General features: G+C 49.9%; 1 protein-coding gene across 1 annotated transcript; it reads right to left on the bottom strand.

The window, feature by feature from the left end:
- Window positions 1–7,495: 7,495 nt before the first annotated feature.
- LOC149357297 (uncharacterized) lies at window positions 7,496–21,586 on the bottom strand. The gene is made up of 4 exons (XM_089584494.1): window positions 19,786–21,586; window positions 18,418–18,525; window positions 11,664–11,711; window positions 7,496–8,145 (listed from the first exon to the last, which is right to left on the bottom strand). Exons 2-4 carry the CDS (start codon window positions 18,475–18,477, stop codon window positions 7,921–7,923), a joined length of 333 nt encoding a protein of 110 aa, XP_089440620.1. The 5' UTR covers window positions 18,478–18,525; window positions 19,786–21,586; the 3' UTR covers window positions 7,496–7,920.
- Between the last annotated feature and the right edge of the window lie 217 nt (window positions 21,587–21,803).

Below are 21,803 nucleotides of genomic sequence, written 5' to 3'. Positions count from 1 at the left end.
CGCCAACTTAAGACATCAGCCCCGGGACCCGGCGGAGTCGCCAACAATATGCTGAGAAATTTAGACCTTGCGTCAGTGACGGCCCTAACTGCCCTAATCTACAAGCATTGGCAAGAGAGTGAAATCCCACAGGAATGGAAACATGCCAGAATCATCTTTATACCTAAACCAGGCAAGCAGCTAAGACCCATCTCCCTCACATCCTGTTAAGGGAAACTGAGTTTCATGGAACATCATTCTTAACAGGCTCCAAGGATACGCAGAGGATAGCAACCTCATAACCCCCTCCATGCTTGGCTTTATAGAGCCCACCTGACCACACGGGACGTGATGCTCCCTACTCCAGCTTAGCGAAGAAGTGGTCCCAAAAGAAGACTAGGGCAATCCTCGGATTAGACTTGTACAAGGCCATTTACAACGTGCAACATGAGGCCATCGTCACTAACCTATCGAGGCTAAATCCAGAACCTTCAACTACATAAGTTCGTTTCTGGCCAAGAGAACGGCAGAAATATCGCTCGGCGGGACAACCTCGGATCCCATTCACTGGGGTGTCGGGGGGGACCCCGCAAGGCTCGGTACTTTCGTCGTTCCTACTTAACCTGGCGCTCGTAGAATTACCGAAACAACTCGAGGCCATACCAAAACTCAGACTTACCTTTTATGCCGACGACGTAGCCCTCTGGATCACTTAAGGAAATGATGGGGAGATAGAAACGCTACAAAGGGCAGTCGATACCATAGAAGCCTACGCCATCGTGGTCCGGCCGGAGAAGACTACGACAGCCCCAGCACGCGAAATACTCCACTCCTTGAACATGAGTGCGTTTGTATTCGCTATGCACCCTGGCCAATCCTCCGCCGTGGGTATGTGCCATTAAGCCTGAGGACATCCATGGGCGTCCGGAGGGGGGGGCAAGGGGGGGCGGCTGCACCCCCCTGGAAAATCCCTCACTCGAACCGTGAGTGATGGCCGCACGCCAGGGGCGGTGGTGCGCTCAGCTACCTGTAGCTCAGCCAAAAGGGTAAAAGCAGCCCCGCTTCGACGCTTGGTCACATCTGCGAAATGCCGCGTCCGGGCGCGCGTCGTTCCGCCGTTTTCAAACCACGCCACCGCCAGCTCTGCTGAAGGACGACCTGTTGCAGACATGCAGCGGCACCGCCGAGCATGTGTTTCGAGATGTGTGTCTGTTTCTTTGATCTCTAGAGAGATAGCGACACGGAGGCAGACAGTGCACAGGGCACAGGTGGTGGTGGTGGTAGTGGTTTATTTAAAAAAAAATAAAAATAAAAAGTGAAGCAAAAGAGTGTTGCCGGCCGCGGCAATTGCTATCTAATATCTTAAGCACCCGAGCTGCAGCCGGCGGAAACGAAAGGGAAAGGGAGAGGATAGTGAGGAGAAGTATAGAGGGGAGCGACAGCGAGAAAGGACAGGGGAGAGCTTTGTACACTATTTACAAAATACAAAAGTAATCAAGTTCGCGCCGCTCGCGCGCTAAGAGGGCACAGGTCGCTCGCTAGAATCAGGTTACGTTCGTACGCCGGCCACTGATGAATTCTTGAGGGGGGAAGGACAAATCAGCCGTGTCCACCCCCGCTTTGTCGGGCTGCTCAGGGGCAAGCGGGCGACGAGTTGGCGCCGCCGCCGCTCGCTGTCTCCTCCGATCCACGGGAGAGCTCAGTGCGGTAGAAGCGCCGCTTTCAGAACCTTCGGCAAAGGGGATTAGCTGCTTTTGTTCACGGCGACGCAGTCTCCAGAGGCGCCCCCACACCAGCGTTCCTTGCGTCTTCGCCGAAAACCAGCGCCTTTGGTCAACGCAGCCCGATGGCGCCTGCCTGGCTCGCCTGTCACCTCTGGCTGGGCCTCAAATCACAACAGCGCCCATGTACTGTGCGTGTCAGTGCATGGTAAAGAGACCCAGGTGGTCGACATTATCCGAAACTCTGTACTACTCCGTCCCTTATAGCCTGAGTCGTTTTGGGGCTCTGAACCCCATAAAAGCACAAAAACAAATTTTCCGACCGAATTAGTTGCGGGTGTCCCTTCCCCTCGGAAGTCGCGCGGCGTTCCTTACACCCCAAAAGTGCGCATTCGTGGATATTGTGGCAAGTAAGCCCTTGCACATGTGCGCGCCTCTGTGTTTGTGCTTCGGTGTTTTTAGTGGCGGGTTGTCAACGAAGGTGAGAACAACCAAGACAGCGGACGAGAAAACGACGAGCGGCGAGCAGTGTGTGTGCGGTTGCTCGACTGTGCGGATGCGCGAGCAAGATGGAGCGAGGTGTATGAAGCTGCGAGCGTGCATTTATCTTGTAAATAAGTTTTCGTTGTATATAGTCATCTTTTGTTTTCAACGTACTCGTTCAACCATTTTTCCAATCAATATATATGATGACTGTGCACTGAGAGCGTGTAATGAAGCACAGAAATGAATTTATCACCCGTGTAACTACGCAATTCGCCCAGAAAAATCCGAGGCGCCTACAGTTGCTGTTCAAGGAAGACTGACTGAGTGACTGTAGTTGCGTGTTTGTGAACATATTGCGCTGTGTGCTGGTCATCAATTCGGGTGAGTCGAGAACCCGTATGCAGTAAGACTGAGCACTTCGAGTATTGATAGTATCTTTTTGCATTTTTATTAATTTTAATTGTTTCTTTGTTGATAAACTCCAATGTATCTCTACAATCCGCGCTTTAATTTGCTGCTTGTAATTTTCTTTCATGTGTGTATTTTACTTATTTTTTATTTATATATAAATAAATAAATTTACTCCGCAAATAGTGCCTTTTCGCTACGAATATACCCCCCCCCCCTCCGGCGCCAACAACCAATGGGCCCCCCCCCCTGAAAAAAATTCTGCGGACGCCCTTGAGGACATCATCATCATCACGCGCAGACTGGATTTCGTGGCTGCTCAACTGGATGCCGGCGGCACGCTGTCCCGCTCCCGTTTGGCTGAGCGGGTCCTGCCAAATATATTTGTGGAGACCCGATAACGACTTGTGTTTGTGATTCATCTCCACAAATTTGGCGACTCCGGACTTCGGGTCTTTGTTCTCTGCTCCTGTCCAGCTGCGCTGCATCAGCCGCTTCGCTAGGCCTACCACCGCCCGGAGCTCGAGACCCCGCCTACCTTCCATCGTGTAAGCCATGGCCATGGATCCTGCCGTCTCCGTCGCCTCACGCCGCCACCTCATGAGTCCGCGGTCTCCGCTTTCAAGCTCACCGACTTGTGGTCATCGGACTCGGAACTGGTTCCTCCCCATCGAGGCCTTGTTCCGCCGGCACCGGGTCACTTCGCAGGTGACCATGTTCGACCGCGTCATTGGCGCGCTCACGCCTACTACTGCTGCTGTTGTTCGCGACGTCCTCCGCTCTCCGCCTGCCGATCGCCCTTACGATCGTCCTAAAGCGACGCTCATCCAGCAAACTTCTGAAACTGAACCGCGTCGTCTGCAGCAGCTGCTCACCTCAGAAGAGCTCGGAGATCGCAAGCCTACCGAGCTGTTGCATCGCATGAGTTCCAGGCTGGAGACTTCGCTACTTCACACGACTGGCGCATCACAACTCATCCTGCAGCGCCCGCCACCGCAGGTGCTCCTGAGCGTATCTTCGTCTCAGACCCTGAAATCCCTGGCTACGCTGGCAGATAAGATAATGGACGTCGGTTTTCCCTCCGTTGCAACAATTCATCGCCCTCTTGCCCCTCAGCTACCCAGCGCATCTGCTGATGATTGCTGTGTCCGCCTCACCGATGCTAATGAGGAGCTAACCCAGCAGGTAGCGCGGCTTACAGCTGAGGTTGCGGCCCTTTGTACTCTCCGGCCGCGTTCCTCGACTCCACCCCGCCGTACAAGCCCCAGTAGTCCTGGCAACCGTTCTCCGCCATCCAGGACCTATTGCTGGTACCACCGCCGCTACGGCTCTCGCGCACGCCAATGCCGCCAGCCCTGCTCCTTCACGGGAAACTGTCCGGCCGAACGCTGAAGGCGACCGGTGTTCTCGGCTCCCGATCCAGTCGCCTCTTCCACGTCACTGACCGTGTTACGAAAGTCCGCTACCTCATCGACACTGGTGCCGAGATCTGTGTTCTTCCGCCTACGTTGGCTGAGCGACGCCGTCCTTCCGACTCTCCTCCTCTGACCGCAGTCAACGGATCGGACATACGGCCAGAAGTCGGTGACTCTTGACATTGGACTCCGCCGTACCTTTCGCTGGGTATTTATCATCGCTGACGTGCGCTCGCCAATCATCGGCGCCGACTTTCTATGGCACTACAGGCTCCTATAGTTGACATGCGGCAAAGCCGCATCCTGGATTCTGAAACGAGCCTAGTCGTCCAAGGCGTCTCTTGCCGCGATCCACCACTCCGGCTCCTCCAGGCGCACAGCACCGTTTGCGACCCTTGGTCCAGTGTACTTTCCGAGTATTCGGATGCCTTCCGACCCCCGTCCCTTCAAGCACCGTTCGCTCACAGCGTGACTCATCATATTGTGACGACTGGGCCTCCCGTCTTTGCTCGCGCTCGTCTCCTTGCACCGGATCGCTTCGCTGTCGCCAAACAAGAATTTGAGCATATGCTGGAGCTTGGCTTCATTCGTCCCTCCTCCAATCCTTGGGCATCGTTCCTCCACATGGTGCCCAAAAAGACCGGTGACTGGCGCCCGTGCGGCAATTACGGGGCTCCTACAAGGCCACTGTCCCTGACCGCTACCCGATTCTCCACATCCAGGATTTTACATCGGCCCTTCTTGGTTGCACAATCTTCAGCAAGGTCGACCTTGTGTAGGCATATCACCAGATTTCTGTGGAGCCCTCGGATATCCCGAAGACCGCCATTAATAGGCCTTTTGACATGCTTGAATATCTTAGGATGCCTTTCGGTCTTCGCAATGCGGCCCAGACTTTTCAGCGCTTAGTTGACCAAGTCCTACGCGGTTTGACGTGCTGCTTTGCCTATTTTGACGACTTTCTCGTCTTCAGCCCTACGGCAGAGGCCCACCCTGCAGCTCCACCTGCGTCAAGTTCTCGCAAGACTCAGCCACTTTGGTCTTGTGGTCAACGGACCAAAAAGCGAGTTCGGCGTTGCAGAGTTGTACTTTCTCGGCCATCACGTCAACGCCCATGGCATTCGCCTGTTATACCGGCCCGTGTCACCGCCATCAGTAAGTTTCCCCGGCCCACCACCACCCGGCAACTGCGCGAATTTCTTGGGCTCGCCAACAAATATCGGTGTTTAATTCTTCGCTGCGCCGCAATACTGCAGCTTCTCCACGACCTTCTCTCGCGGTCAACGCGGTTTTGCAACAATTCGTCGCTGGTGTTTGGCAGCCAATCGCCTTCTTTTCCAAGAAGCTTGCGCTCCCTGAGCGCCGCTGGAGATGAATCACAGACACAAGTCGTTGTCGTCTCCACAAATATATTTGGCAGGACCCGCTCAGCCAGGCGGGAGCGGGACAGCATGCCGCCGGCATCCAGTTGAGCAGCCACTAAATCCACTCTGCGCGGGCCTAGCAGGCGTGCTGGGGCTGTCGTCGTCTTTTGCGGCCGGGCCACGATGGCACGCTATATTCTCATTCCAAATCTGAGCTTCTAATGAAAAGCGACATTCCGAGGGCACAGAAATCCAACCCCCCGCCAATCAACATAAACGTACAAGCGCAAGGTAAAATCATTAGACAAGTCAATTTTATTTGGATCCTTGGACTGATCGATCATCCAAGAGAACCGTAAAAACAACGAAATAATCGAAAAGCTAAGCGTCTCGGTACGCCAGACCATTAGACTGATCCGACACATAGCAAACAGGAAAGAGGCGTTAAGGAAAATGATCTATGCTGATTGTTACAAACCTTTGTCATCAGTAGGATGGCCTCGCCCTCCCATATCTCCAATTATACAACTGCTAGAAATTAAACATATAAGGACTTATCAGGCAGGCCTAAAGGCACTCCCCATCAACACCTCTACCGACAAGCTACTGCAACTCGTTCTGCACAACACGCTAGGCGAGTTGACTGAGGCCCATAGGAGAATGCAAGGGCTCAGGCTCGCTCGCACGAGTGCGGGTAGAGCGATCCTAGAAAGGCTCGAAATTAACGCGGAACCGCTCAGCGCGGACACCCGTCAAATCCCGTACTTCGTCAGAAACGTAAAACCATTACCGAAAAACATGCACCCCGTCCACCACGAAGGAAGACGCAAGGCCAGAGCAAAAGCCAGCCAAGAAACTCTGGGGCCGACCGGAAGTAATGTACGTAGACGCGGCCGCTTACCCAACACCCGAGAAAGCGTACGCGATAGCCGCGGTGACTGCGGAAGGCCAACTAGTAGCAAACGCGACTGTACGAACAAACTCTTCAGAAGTAGCCGAAGTGGCAATTGTCTTGGCGCTGACAAACCCACGAGCGGAAGTGATTGTCAGCGATTCAAAAGCAGCAATTAGTAATTTTACAAAAGGGCAAAATATCTCCTATCTCCTTGGGGATTCTCAAGAATTACCGAAGGACAGGAAAGACGTGGAATTGGTCTGGGTACCGGCTCACTCGTCAAACTCGGGGAATGAGGCAGCCCACGATAAAGCTCGAGGATCTATCGGCCGAGCTGTAGATGCTAGCTCGGATGTCGGAATGACAAGAGACGACCTTAATACCTATCGCGAAATAACGCAGCATTAGAGGCTAGAAAGGCTAATATTCCCACCTCCGCTTAAAAACCTAACCAAAGAACAGGAGGTACTGTCCCCGCTGTCCTAAGCCCTGTGCGCTCGGATAGGTTCCCGAGTGCAGCAAATGCAGTGGTAAAGCCACCGTAGACCACATCTGTGGCTGTCCGTCAGATCCCCTTCCAATATCGCTTCAGAGGCTCGCGCACCCGGGCTCGTGGGAGACCTTGCTGCTCAGCTCCGACCTGGAGACACAAGTGCAGGTCGTGACAAGAGCCCAAGAGGTCGCCGCCAGTCTCCACTGACGACCACTTAGCAAGATCAACTAATCTACATGTTACTCAAGCCGATAATAAAAGTTTTCCAATCAATATATGCAAATGTCGTCACCGTCACAGCCTGGCGGATGCCTGCTACAGCAGCTATAGCTGACCAAATATGACGGTTGATGGATCGAAAATTGCAAAGAAACTTACGCACACAGAAGTTGCGACTGGAGATGCGACAAATGTGAAATCTAATTTTTATTTATTTTATTCACAGACCCTGCAATCACCACGCGGTTTTTTTAACAGGGTGGTACAAGCATGTTTAGCAATACAATGACATGCACAGAAAATGCACTTTACACAGGTTAATGCAATTGGAAGTACGATAAATGCACCGGATAGAGGTTGAGCATACAGGGTCTGTCCTTAAAGTAATGAGACAAGTCGCAGTGTGGCGCCTGCATGCGCTTACCGCTTTTGGGAGAAGGAGGGGGAACCTTCAGCTTCGCAATGCAAACACCTCAGTTGGCTTCGAGCAGGTCAAGCGAGTGGACGCCCTATTGAAAATATTGAGCGTGAATTCTGCGTGCCTATCTTTGCGTGTTTATTGCCACGCAAAATGCGACGATTGAACGAGGTCGCAGAACGCGAGACATATTTCACATAATTTGCGCAAGCCGAGCAAGCTCGCAAACGCGAGACATCTCTCACATAAGTGCGCAAGCCGCGTAAGGCTCGTACAGCAGGAGACATCCTCGCGTAATATGCGCAAGCCGGGTGAGGCTTCCAGAATGTCCGAGAGCCAAGGGTGAGTCCCAGAATGTTCAAGAGCCGAGTCTGGCTCACAGAGCACTAGACAGTGTCTAATGGAGTTACCATCATGATACCGATAATACCTTGCATGGCTGCAAGGCTCCTACATCACTGCTCAACACGGTACGCTAATGTACTGCATTAAGGCCTCCTCATCTGTCTGTCACTGCCTCATTCAGCATGCATGTTGTGAGATAACAAGCTTTGCAGAAACGGTGCTTCGTGGGATGGCTCTCATGTGTGTAGCATGCTTGCAAAAGGACATAGATAAGGTCACCTTAACTGGCTTTATTAATGCCACATCCCTCATGATGGGTGCCACACAGTGGCTAAACAATTTCTTCAGTTTCTCCAAGTCCAGCAGGTTGGCGTCTTGATACAGGTTCTCACTATGCAGCACCTGCAAAAAGGTAGGAGTATATGCAAAAAAATTCAGTTAATCTGTTTTCTGGAAATTCCAGAAAAGGGCACAAGTACTTCTTCCATTAATGAACCAATGATGATTTCGAAAAGTTTCAGGTTTGAAATACAGACACTGGAAAACCCGACTCAAGCACGCAGACTGCTCAGCATCAAACCTGCACAAAATCTAATAACCGTGTCACACAGGCATTTTGAAGGCTTTCAAATGGCTATTAACTCAACGGCACTTGAATACAGCTAAATGGGCATTTCCAATAGCCACTGAGTCCCTAGAATAGTGTGGACATCTATTAAGATTTTGAAGGCTTTTCAGTGGTAGAAATTTGCACTCAGACATGGAGCACTCGCAACTATACACTAAGGAATAAAATCAAAGCAATTTAATCGCTGAAAGAATACTCAACATGAAATGTACAACTTATTTCACTAAAAAAAAAAGAAGGCTAGCCACAAAACACTGCAGCAAGCATATTATCACTGTTGCCAATAGCACAAATACAATGAATACCACCTTTTCAAAACTGTGTGAGCACTACAACAGCTTCCCAGCAAAATTATCAACTGTGACAGTGGCGCCACAGCAGCTTGGTGCGAGATGATGAAATATCTCTACGGCGATCAAGTATTCTGTGTAGCAGTGGCATAACTCCCAAGATGAAGTGCAAATCTCGAAGCTCAATCTCCCACCTTAACTGTTATCTTTAAATACATATTTAAATTCATTGGAGCGTGCTGCAGAAGTAGGTGGTCAGATCATTCGAGAGGATACCTGCAAGGTATCTCAGGAGACGAAAGGTCTGATGAAGAAACGCCAAAGCATGAGGACGTCTAACTTCAGAGATAGAATAGAACTAGGAGAGCTATCGAAGTTATTTATAAGTGCAAGGTAGCCAACATAAGAAAGTTTAACATGGAGAAAACCTAGCATGCTCTAAAGCATGGAGGTAGCCTAAAATCAGTGAAGAGAAAACTAATCACAGGTAAAAACCAGATTTATGCGCTAAAAGACAAAGAGGGCAATGTCATAAGCAATATGGATAAGATAGTTAAAGTAGCCGAAGAGTTCTGCACAAATCGCTACAGTAGTGAATGTAATCAGAACGTTACGGAGAGAGGCAGTAGAGCATAGCAATGGGACATCCCGCCAGTAACGAGGGAGGAAGTAAAGAAAGCCTCAGGAGCAATGCAAAGGGGTAAAGCAGCTGGTGAGGATCAGGTAACAGCAGATTTGTTGAAGGACGAAGGAGAGATTGTGCTAGAGAAACTAGCCACCCTGTACACGCTTGCCTCGTGACCACGAGCGTATCAGGAGCTTGGAAGAATGCGAACATTATTTTAGGAGAAGGTAAGTGACGCCAACCAAGTAAAATACAGGAAAAACACGACGTTTCGGGACCGGCTCGGCCCCTTCTTCACGGTGTGACTACGGGCGAGCGCAGCTTGGCTTTTTAAGCCCCTGTGTGGAGGACCTGCGGGTCAATGGCCGCAGCCCATGGACGTAGGATGAGGGGAGAGTCCCCAGGGAACGATTAACATTCTCTCGTGTTTGCTGTATGTGCCACGACTCGAGTAGAAGCCTCCTGCGTGGGTTAGCTTCCGTTTCCAATACAATGGTGCTGTCGAAGTCAATTGGGTGGTCACACCCTTCACAGTGTTCGGCCACGGCGCTGCGTTGACGATTCATGTGACGGACGTCCGCTTTGTGTTGGTTCATCCTTTCCGCGAAGTTCTTCGTTTCCCCTATGTACGACGCCGGGCAGACGGAACACGGAATTTTGTACACGACGCCCTGGGCCTTTTCTCTGGGCTGCCGGTTTTTTGGGCGGGGGAGAAGGCGACCGATAGTGCTGGTCGGTTTGTGCGTTGTCAGCACCCCTTCTTTTCCGAGAATGCGACCGAGCGTCTCGCTCACGCCTCTCACGTAGGGGATGCATCCCCTACGTGAGAGGCGTGAGCGAGACGCTCGGTCGCATTCTCGGAAAAGAAGGGGTGCTGACAACGCACAAACCGACCAGCACTATCGGTCGCCTTCTCCCCCGCCCAAAAAACCGGCAGCCCAGAGAAAAGGCCCAGGGCGTCGTGTACAAAATTCCGTGTTCCGTCTGCCCGGCGTCGTACATAGGGGAAACGAAGAACTTCGCGGAAAGGATGAACCAACACAAAGCGGACGTCCGTCACATGAATCGTCAACGCAGCGCCGTGGCCGAACACTGTGAAGGGTGTGACCACCCAATTGACTTCGACAGCACCATTGTATTGGAAACGGAAGCTAACCCACGCAGGAGGCTTCTACTCGAGTCGTGGCACATACAGCAAACACGAGAGAATGTTAATCGTTCCCTGGGGACTCTCCCCTCATCCTACGTCCATGGGCTGCGGCCATTGACCCGCAGGTCCTCCACACAGGGGCTTAAAAAGCCAAGCTGCGCTCGCCCGTAGTCACACCGTGAAGAAGGGGCCGAGCCGGTCCCGAAACGTCGTGTTTTTCCTGTATTTTACTTGGTTGGCGTCACTTACCTTCTCCTAACATTAAATTTCCCAACCAGACAGACTTCTGTCGAATGTTTTCTTTTGAACATTATTTTAACTCATAAGAAAGAAGATGTCAAGGACTTGAAGATTTACAGACCAATCAGCTTACTATCCATTGTCTACAAGGTATTTACTAAGGTAATCACTAATAGAGTCAGGACAACCTTCGAATTCAATCAACCAAATGATCAGGCAGGCTTTCGTAAAGGATACTCAACAAGAGACCACATTCATGCAATCGATCAGGTGATAGAGAAATGGGCAGAATATAACCAACCCCAATATATAGCCTTCATTGACTACCAGACAGCAATTGACTCGGTGGAACCACAGCTGTCATGCAGGCATTGTGGAATCAGGGTGTAGAAGAGTGTTATGTGAAAATATTGGAAGATATTTATAACGACTGCACAGCTACCATAGTTCTCCATAAGGTCAGCAATAAAATTCCTCTATATTCCGAGTTTTCTAACACCACCATCATTTTTTGGCACCGTGACCATATCATACAAGAATGTGAGACCTACTGCATACCTAAAGAAAATATGTGTGTAAGCCAAGCATCAGCCGTTCTATGCAATAAGAAGTCTAAGTGAAAAAGATTCGATGTAAATTAGAGAAAGCCTTGCCATTTTTGTACTTCTGCTTCTATGACTGCTTGCTGGATTTTTTTCTTTAGTTGGAAGCATTCTTCCATCCCTTATCTCTATACACTATTCCTCTGCCAAATGACTGAGTAACCCAAATAGCAATTCCTAAGTAGGGAGGGGGCCTTCCACAGTGACCACACAGGGGCCTTCAAGTTCTTGCAGTAATCAAAACATCCCTTTGTAACACTGGCCTTGAATGCACCACTATACTTTTGTGGCAGGGCAAATACTTATACAATTTATGTTTTAAAACCACACAGAAATCCACAACTGCCATTATGAAAACAACCTAGTAATGTAACCATAAGCGTACCTGGCCAGCATGATCAGCATGGAAAGGCGCACAGCTTGTGTGCAGCTCCTAAAATGAAAGGAAATTCACATGATTAATTGCAATTTCCACAAAGACATTCTTGAAAAATCATGTTTTTGCACCACTCAGCCTCAAGCCTGCCTTATTGCTCCTGCAGCAATGAGGCAAATCTGAGCACAGCTTGAGGTGAGCTGGTGGTATCACATTACGCACCTGACACTACGTGCATCAATCCATTTGTATGAATGAATTTCAGAATGGCGAAGAAGACACACAGACAGGAAAAAATGGTGGGTGGATGAGATTAAGAAGTTTGTGGGGATACAGTGGCCGCAAGTGGCAAAGGACAGAAAATTGGAGAGACATGGGAGAGGCTTTGCCCTGCAGTGGGTGTAGTCAGGCTGCTGCTGCTGCTGATGATGATGACAGCCTGAGCACACCTACAAAGTAAAACTGTGATCTCGACCCAGCAGCACTTTACTGTGTTGAAAGAGAACAGGTACAATTGAATTACTGCATTACCTTGTTATTATCATTAAAAAGTACAGGGCTCTAAGGACTTCCTAATTTACATCGAAACGAATGGGTTACAGTGAACTTTCACGGATTACACTAACAGGCACTGAAAATCCAACACAGCTGCCCAAGAGAATATTAGGCAGCCGCGCTAGCCTTCTTTTGCGCTATGCTACCTGATACCAGATTAAAATTCCAGAGCAATTTACTCATACTCTAGCACTGGGATACGTTATGCCCCAGACTGACGCAGCTGTCTTACTAAAGGCAGAGAAGCTTTCAGTGTGGGTCATGTGTGCTGTGGCGTGAACACATGCACAGCATCGCCTGCTACCATTCAAGTCCTCTGTGTACACAAATGCAGGTGCAATAGAAAACCCACATCACAAATTTGGCTAGTCTGGTCGGCCAAGCATGGGCCAGCTGATAGCACGAAGCAGCAGGTGCGACACATACCATCATCATCAGCCTGACAAGGCCCACTGCAGGGCAAAGGACTCACCCATGTCTCCACATTAACCCTGTCCTTTGCTAGGTGTGGCCACCATATCCCCGCGAACTTCTTCATCTCATCCGCCCATCTAACTTTCTGCCGCCCCCTGCTATGCTTGCATTCTTTTGGAATCCACTCCATTACCCTTAAGGACCAGCGGTTATGTTGTCTTCCCATTACAAGCCCCGCCCCGGCCCATTTCTTCCTCTTAATTTCAAGTAGCATGTCATTAACCCGCATTTGTTCCCTCACCCACTCCGCCCCCTTTTGGTCTCTTAATGTTAGACTTATCATTTTTCTTTCCATAGCTCACTTTGCTGTCCTTATCGTTTGGCACGTGTTTTTTTCTTTGTAATAAGGCATAAAGTATTATACACGGATTACCACATGGCATCCTCCTATGACCGCTAAATAATTTATAATCAAATTTCTTTCTCCTGCTGTATTTGTTTCGGTTTCGACAGCTGAATGATGGCTGTGACTTCAAAGCGAGGTTATTGGTCACGTGAGGCATGAAAAACTGCAATACAATTGGTACTTCTGGCTCTTAAGGAATGCTGGCGTCAGCGCTGTAGCGAATTAAAACGATGAAGCAGCGATTATAAGTGCAGTTTTTCCACGCCTCACGTGACCTATAAGCTCTCTTTGATGTCATAGCCATAGTCAAATTGTTCACCGAAACAGGATGGCAGAAAAAGTTGATTATAAATTATTTAGCGGTCTCACACGAATACCAGATGGTGATTCATGCACAGTAGTGTCTTCCGCATCATTATAGAGAAGAAAACATGCCACCAAGATTAGGTGTCTATACTCTTTTAAGCTGAACTCTCTTCATTAGCCTCCACGTTTCTGTCCCAAAAGTGAGAAACATGCAGGCTAAAGAAAAGATTTCAGCTTAAGTACCAAAGTGGCTCTAATCACACGATGAAGCGGAAAAACTCTCGACAATTGGACAGAGAACAAATAGGAATTCCAACAAAATTTTAGATTCTTGTAAGGCTATCAAGCATTTCTGAATATTGTAAACTGCACTTTCACACATACAGTACGCATGTATGCCAAGCTCACATTCAGTAGCCCTGTTTACCGGCTGTAATTATCACGGTCTGAGCTCAGTTACAGATTTAAAACCAGCCAAAAGATGCAACACAGGAAAAGAGAAGAAAACAGGTTGGACTATCAATTGAATTTTTTGTAAAGGAAAAGAAGGCTCGCATGAAGATGCGCCACACATGACTCACACCAGCGAAAGGCAGGACAACAAATAACTGTCACTGATATACAAGCACGTCATCTAAAAGAGAAAATTCTTTCCGTTGAAGATTGACTAATGGCTTCGCTACTCATACAGCCGTTGCCTTGGAGATATGCATCAAATACCTTACAGATTTGTTTACCACTTCTATACACCACTGAAGTGTCACAGAAATCAGGCGTACATACTGATGGGTCATCTTATGATTTACACTCACGACATTGGCACTGTAGTGCCAGATTAGAAGCTGCCTTCCCCCTAACGAGTTAGTGCTCACTCAGGAACACATTAAAGACACCTGCACATATCCCTGAAGTAGTTTCTTGCACAAGCTAGCGGAATGTGATAAACCACTTCCTGCAAGTCCTGAACCTAGTTTTATGGGATACCATACTGCTATCCCGGTTTTTAACAGCAGTGCAAAGGCCATCAACACAATGATTGGCGCAAAAATTACATTTAATAATTTTCCCGCCACTCGATTTGAACTCATGAAGTCTACACAAAGGACTCCATGATAACCGTTCTGAGGTGAATGGCAGTTCAGCCTAGCCTCTGGAATCTGTGCCAAAAAAAAAAACGGAGTCAGCGCATCGCAATTTACTTCCGAAATCAGCCGGTGCTGATGAAAATTGTATGTTTTGCTTTCTCTGGCTTATAAAGCTCCACTTTCAGAAAAAGTGTCGTCTTTGTGGTTAGGATGCGGAACTTCATCATCACAGGTCAACTTCAGCTTGCCATCAGTGTCCCTTTAATGCCTCAAAGTTGAACAATAGCTCCATTCATAGAGGAGGGCTGTGCATATATTTCGACCACCAAAGATTCTTTAACATGCACTGACATTGCATAACACACGAGCAAATATGCATTTCGCCTTGTCGAAACGAAGCCACCACAATTCAATGCCGCGTCTTTGGGCTCAGTAGCCGAACACCAATGCAGTAGGCCACAGCAGCAGGTGAAAAACAAAAGAGAGCCCTTAATAGGCAACCTAACTTGCCAAAATCAACATAACGAGGTGTAAGGGTTCGGTAGCGTTCGCGGGGGTCATCAGAATGCGGCTGGGGTGCTCAAAGCGAAGCGTCTCCTTTCTTGGAACGCGGCCGCTCGCGAACGCGCCGGCAGGTATACGGGTGTCCCCCCACCCGCGGTACTGATTCGCACACGTGCTGGCACGGATGTCTATTTGTGTTTGTTTTTGTTTATTTAGTGGTAGAGAGGGTGGTTTTACCTTGTTGAAGCCGGAGGGCTGGACATGCCCTTGAAGAACCAATCATGTTGAGACCGCAGCATGATTGGAAGCTATGGAATGTGGGCCGGGCCTTTAGGGCTTTAAAACCGGGCCCCGGAGCTGGAAGCGGGGTTCTGCGCTAAGGTCAGATGCAACGCATCTTCGGCAACGCCGAGCAGGGGCCTCCCCTAGTATTAGCCAGATCCACCTTTTTGTTGTTTGTCTTTTGCCGTTTAATTTGTCTCGAGTGTCTAAACTTCTATACGCTGTAAATATCTGTACATAAACCTCAGTTATTGCCTTTTTTTTATCCCTGCGTGTCAACTGATCACACGAGCGTCTCTGACGTGGCACCCCTGGTGCGAAGAGCTTCAGTTCGAGTTACCAACCATCTCTGGCGGTGCACCTGTAGTGCAAAGAAGAAGAAGAACCTGATCTTTACTGGCGCAGTCGACAGGATCCTGCGGCCATCGGAAGACGGCGCAGGAAGAAGACAAGGCAGGGAGAAAGGTGACGACAAGGCGACAGGTCAGCGATCGTGAACGGACCTGCGGAGACACGGCGGCAAGGACGCAAGGACCACGGCAGTAGTCCAGCGACGCGGGACTGCGTCCGGTCAAGGAAGCAGCGCGTCGGGAACTCGACGATCACCGGCGGCGGACCAGCGGCGTGCGACAGCTCATCGCAGCGTCCGGGGAAAGTGGCGGTGGACCCCGACGCCAAGGAGCTGGCAATGCGGATCGACGCATCGAAACCGTGAGTTTCCTTGGTCGCATTGTTCACGTCCCTGTGTTCGAGCCGATAGGACATCTGAGGGGTACGGAAGGCGGTATGGAGAGCTATCCAAGCCTGCCCTCACTTGATGTGAGGTACCAAGTGGAATTAGCGAAGGCGCGCTTAGCGTACTTTCAGGCTGAACTTGCGAAAGTAAATGGAGGAAAGGCGCCACTGTGCGAGGAGAAACCTCAGGATGTTAAGTGCGTCTTGGAGGAATTAGAAGCAAAGCGCCAGCAGCTAGCGCTGGAGCTCGCTGAGCTCAAGGAGTCTAAGAGAGCTAGTGAACTAGCGAGGGACAACTACTCCGAGTCTCGAGAGGCGAGGCCGCCTGTGCTAGAAGACAAAGGAATATACCTGTCAAGCACAGGTCAAGAAAACAGCCAGGCAGAAGAAAAGAGGGAGCCAGCTTTCCACGAAAGTGCAATCTCTCGTGAAGAAAGTATCGTGACGGAACGCAGCGTCGCGGTAGTCGAGGCGGTGAACGCGCACTCCGACGATCCAGCTGCACAAGTTAGCTCAACCCCTAATGAGACCAGGGACGCGGACGCGAGTTCAGGATTGTTGGAAGTCACTCTGACAATTCCGAAAACGCAGTCCCAAGCAAGCTGTGAAAAAGAGCATTTCGTGCAGCAGGAAACGGTCGGTGAGGACAGACGTCAGATCGGCGAGCGAGTGAAAGGAGGAAGTCTGGCGTCGCCGCAACCGCACACTGTGTCGGGTATGGAGCATGAAGTGCCCCGTAGCGTTTCTGGTGGCAAGAGCCCTTCATCCGAGGCAAAGAGCGGAGGTGGGCCTGTTGGGCCGACCGGGCAGAACGCCGCGCAGATGAACGCACCCGGTGTGTGCCCGACCAGGTCAGTTGAGGACCCGGAAAGGTGTGGCGACTTGCCGCAAGGCAAGCCCGGGTCAAGTGACTGTCAGGAAGCTCATGGAGCCTCGGAGTCAGACTATGCCACGGGGCCAGCGGGCGCTGATCAAGCACGGAGCGGCGGTTTCAAAGTTTGCTCGTGCAGTAAAGGTGCAGATGACCCCGGGCGAGGTGGAGTGGCAGGAGGCAGGTGCGTGGTTTTCACGCTGAAAGTCGACGCGAGGAAGAGTATGTTCCGTGCTAGAGGTCGGCGTATCAAGTGTAGCGAGACTGGCTGTACTGCTATATTTGGACGGGCCAGGGGCTATGCTCTTTACGCACCACGCGTGTCGTACTGGTGCGCCGGAGAGAGAGTGCTCTCAAGTGCGTCGCATGGTCAGAGATTTTCACCTATCGATGACCAGGACGTGTTTGATCCTGGAGGGCACCGTCTTTTCAGTTCACGCCCCGCTGTGGCACCAGCCTGACGAGCATAGTGGCCATTAGGTGTTAATCGTGTCGAATGAGGCACGTGTGGGCTCGAACGCGCACAGGGACGCTCGGTGCGACTAAGGAGGCTCACGTGGCCCATATCAGTGCTACTGAACGCTCTAGTTGTGAGTGTCGGTGTGTGTGTCGAGCAGGACGCGGGTGTGCATGCTGGTGAACTGGGTGCAACGCACCAACTTGGACGCGTGTTACGGCGCACGGCAGGCATGCCACCGTGTGAATTTGTGGAATTTGCTGATGTTGTGTGTGCATTTTGCATTTTGTTTTGGTTTTGTTGGTGCCAGCGCTGGTGTAGCTGCGGTATGTCACCCACAGGGTGGTTTTGTGACCCGTACCGATCCCTTTGTTATAATTCTAAAAGTGGCATTTGAGCCCTTTGTAGAATCTTGGGAAGGGCGTGTAAGGGTTCGGTAGCGTTCGCGGGGTCATCGGAACGCGGCTGGGGGTGCTCAAAGCGAAGCGTCTCCTTTCTTGGAACGCGGCCGCTCGCGAACGCGCCGGCAGGTATACGGGTGTCCCCCCACCCGCAGTACTGATTCGCACACGTGCTGGCACGGATGTCTATTTGTGTTTGTTTTTATTTTGTGGTGGAGAGAGAGCTCTATTTTACGGCAGCTGGAGGGCTGGCCAGGCTCTTGAAGAACCAATCATGTTGAGAGCACAATATGATTGGAAGCTATGGAATGTGGGCCGGGCCTTTAGGGCTTTAAAACCGGGCCCCGGAGCTGAAAGCGGGGTTCTGGGCTAAGGTGAGATGCAACGCATCTTCGGCCACGCCGAGTAGGGGCCTCCCCTAGTATTAGCCAGATCCACCTTTTTGTTGTTTGTCTTTTGCCGTTTAATTTGTCTCGAGTGTCTAAACTTCTGTACGCTGTAAATATCTGTACATAAACCTCAGTTATTGCCTTTTTTTTATCCCTGCGTGTCAACTGATCACACGAGCGTCTCTGACGTGGCACCCCTGGTGCGAAGAGCTTCAGTTCGAGTTACCAACCGTCTCTGGCGGTGCACCTGTAGTGCAAAGAAGAAGAAGAACCTGATCTTTACTCGAGGGGTCACACAAGTAGCAGTGGACTAGGAAAATAAAAGCTACTTGTGTCGGAAGATGTCTTCAGTGCTTACCTCAAAAGCCTGCTTGCTTGCTGGGCATCCTAGCACCAAGTGAAAGGCTGGCACAGCCATACTGGAGAGCTTGGAAGAGGCATTGCTGGTAAAGCTATGTGGAGATTGCTGCAAGGTAAAAAGACACATTTAACAGCAGCACAGTGCAAAAAATGGACTAGAATCAAGCATGTAAGGCAAAGTGCAAGGCACAAAAAGGAGCCGGTCGCAGAATGGAACACAACTGTTTAACCACATTTCGAAGTGGGCCAGGCAACAAGAAATTCATAACCACGGCAGTCATTCACAACCTAGCCTCAGACGAGACATCACTTGCATATCGATATCCAGCATCGTTTCTACAATACATGCCACCATTCAAAAGAACAGACCACAGCAGGACGATATTTTCAGTAGAAGGCTGGTTTGCTTCAAATTCTGCATGCGTCCCTCAATTTGAAATCTGGCATGATTAGCAATGATTTCACATTCTCACAGGTATGATGAATTAATAGTGCCAATTGCAGAAAAACCACACTTTTTCCTTTAACATCAAATAAGGTATTGGAGAGGTACCTCAGCATATTTAAGTCAAAGTCAGATTTATTTGCGCCATTGGTTATAATCATGAAACAATCAAGTTTATTCTTCGTACATATTAAAGGCTCAATTACCCTTAAATTTCACTGCAACTTCGGGATTTAGGGCAAATGGAGCTAGGGCACCTGTGTGCATTTTGCAGTTGTTTGTACCATTTCAGCTCCGAGCCAAAGTATGAAAAAGCGAATGCCAAAATAGAGGCGAAAAACTTCAGAGCAATTTGTTTTTATCTCACCGTTCTGCTATTCAAGGCTCGACTACACTGGCTCGGCTATAAGTACGAACGCAGCTGGATCATATGGAGCTTCGTACCTTAAATACACAATTTATAAAAGTACAAGTGAAATACAAGTGAAAGAGGAGGAAGCTCAATCCAAACGCATACAGCTGAATCGCAGTCTACGTAGTTAAACTGCTCGAGCGCTGTTACTTCAATTACAGCGTAACATGCGGCGAGAATGTAAAGCCCGGGCCGAAGATCTATTGGTGGGCACATATTCCATTCTCGGCGAGAGATGAATGGCAGTACGGCGGCAGTACGGCGCCGATATCGTGCACCCCGCGATCGGATCAGCTGTGCATATTTGCATGGCATACTGACCAAGACCGTGTGACCACTGACACTACACGCGCATTCATGCCCGTGTGCCGCCAGCAAACAACCTTTCAGCGCTGCGTGCTGCCGCGATACGCACTGCGTCTTCGCGTCTCTGTACTAGCTGTGTTGACGTGGCCAGTTGTGCGCAAAGGCTTTGAAATAATGAACAGGTTCGAAGAAAATTAACTTACCCCCAAGATGCGAGATGTCACCCGGGTAGTGGTCTCCCACCAGCTGCTCCGCCATGGAGGAAATGAGCCCCACCGTCCGCATAGCGTTTCCAGTGAAGGCGCGCAAAGGACGACGCGCTATCCGTCGAGCCCGCTGACGCACGCTATAAACACAGGTTTACTCAGCACCTTACCACGTTTTCGTACATCGCACCAGCGAATTTCACTGCTGTCGGCACATCACATATCGGAAGAGTGACAAATGCTCATGCCAGCGATCGTTCACGCCCTCGGCACCACAAAGGACCACGACAAACGTAGTAACGCTGACCGCGGCCCGCCATGCTGTCCCTCCCCAGACGCTGCGTTCGTTGGCTAGCGCTTCGGCCAGTTCCGGCTTCCTTCGACCCGTTTAGAAAGGCATCGCCTCCAGGCATTCCTCCAGGTCGTCTCTTTCGGGCTCTATGCTTTTGGGCAGTGCGATAGCAAAGAACTAAAACCAAATGAAACTTTCGTTACAAAAATAATTAAGTTCTTGTGCACATATTAGCATTAAAAACTTGAGAAATTTGTGACGCATGGACGCATTAATATGCGTGTCGGTACATTCGTGCGTGCGTGCGTGCGTGAGTGGGATGGTCTAGCTCGTCAAATCCAAAGCCTATCCGACATGCTGCATGGTTTCTGAGATCACCGCCGTGAGCTTCGCTTGTTTTCTCGTGCTGCTGCTGGGCTGTCTTGCGCGCCGCTGTTACTGTGCTGGAATCGCAAAAGAAGAAGGATTACCGGTGTGTGCTGCCGGTGGGCGCGCTCTCATCCAAGAGTAGTAGCAGCTCCCAATTAAGCGATCCGTCGGGGCATATGTGCTATGGATGTCTGGTCGACAACGATAATGAGGTCAGCAGTGCGGTGCCGTCGTTTGATGAGTCGAACCTTTCGGCCTATTGCACTGCTAACTTCGTTGCAAAAATGCCTGGCTCATAAGCAGCGACAGTGGCCATTGTTTCTGTGGTGTGTTTCGATTACAAGACGGCGCCCTTCTACAGTGTGGCTTCCTTGGAAACTTAGTCGGCGGTGTGCCTGCAACACCTGTCGCTGTCAGCTCAAACTGACCGCCTGCGAGCGCTGCCTTCTTTTGCGATGTGAACGGTGACGGGACACTTACTGCCTGTGGCCGGAGCTTATAGCAAAAGCGAAGAGTGTTTTGTGTGAAGGTTTGACGAAGTGCGTGTGTCAGTCTGGACCCTTAGCAAGTCATACGAGATGCGACATGCAAAAGTGGTCCACCAGTCGCTTCAGCAGAAAGGAGTGCGGATGTTTTTTACGTTACTTCAATCGAGAACTGCCCATGCAAATATTTCAACTCGTCCCTTGCCTAAACAGCATAGTTAAGAAGCTAAAGCAACAAAACTGCTGTTTCCATGCTGTATATTGATTCCGCACTCGTGCTAGAGGTGGGAAATATGTAGTAGTTATTGGCGGAGTTACAGCCTATGAAGCACGTGCAGCTTCCTGTAATTGCAGGTTAGGATATGTGCCTTACTTGGTATTGACTTTGTAACCAGACATAGCCATCTGTCAACTAAAAGAAATTTTCTTGCTATAGGATTCTGCAGCATTATGTATGCTTCTGGACACTGAATACCGGGTGCGTCACCTCTCTTGAAAGCACTCAGATTTGTGTACTTATCAGTACGTTTGAGATGAGAAAATTTTATCAGCTTCTTTTCTTTATTTTATAATTAGCTACACAGCATGTCGCAAAAAAAAATGTTTTAAGGAAAAGTATTTCAGTTTAGAGTAGAACAGTTCAACAAAGTTGTTTTGGACATTCTGGTAACTTCAAGATGGTATCTGATGGTTGCATACAGACGCGCAAGTCAAACCTCAAAGGGCATCAAACTTAACAGTACCGCTGAGCTTATCCTTTCGTGCTTTTTATGTGTGTGTAGATCACCTGGGGAAGTTCAGTATTGGATGTTGGATTTCATAGTTCTGCTACAACTTTTATCTTCCTTTCTACACATGAAACATGACTG

This window comes from Amblyomma mixtum, chromosome 3, assembly GCF_055824585.1.
Source record: "Amblyomma mixtum isolate Tamu chromosome 3, ASM5582458v1, whole genome shotgun sequence".
Taxonomy (NCBI): domain Eukaryota; kingdom Metazoa; phylum Arthropoda; class Arachnida; order Ixodida; family Ixodidae; genus Amblyomma; species Amblyomma mixtum.
This window is presented reverse-complemented; position numbering and strand designations above follow the sequence as displayed.

Bases quoted from the DNA above. Each gene is read 5' to 3' on its own strand.
- LOC149357297 (XM_089584494.1), bottom strand. From the start codon at position 18,477: ATGGCTGTGCCAGCCTTTCACTTGGTGCTAGGATGCCCAGCAAGCAAG. The intron at 11,712-18,417 runs GTAAGCACTGAA...CTTTCATTTTAG, and splicing joins CAAGCAAGCAGGCTTTTGAG to GAGCTGCACACAAGCTGTGC. The intron at 8,146-11,663 runs GTACGCTTATGG...ACCTTTTTGCAG, and splicing joins ATGCTGATCATGCTGGCCAG to GTGCTGCATAGTGAGAACCT.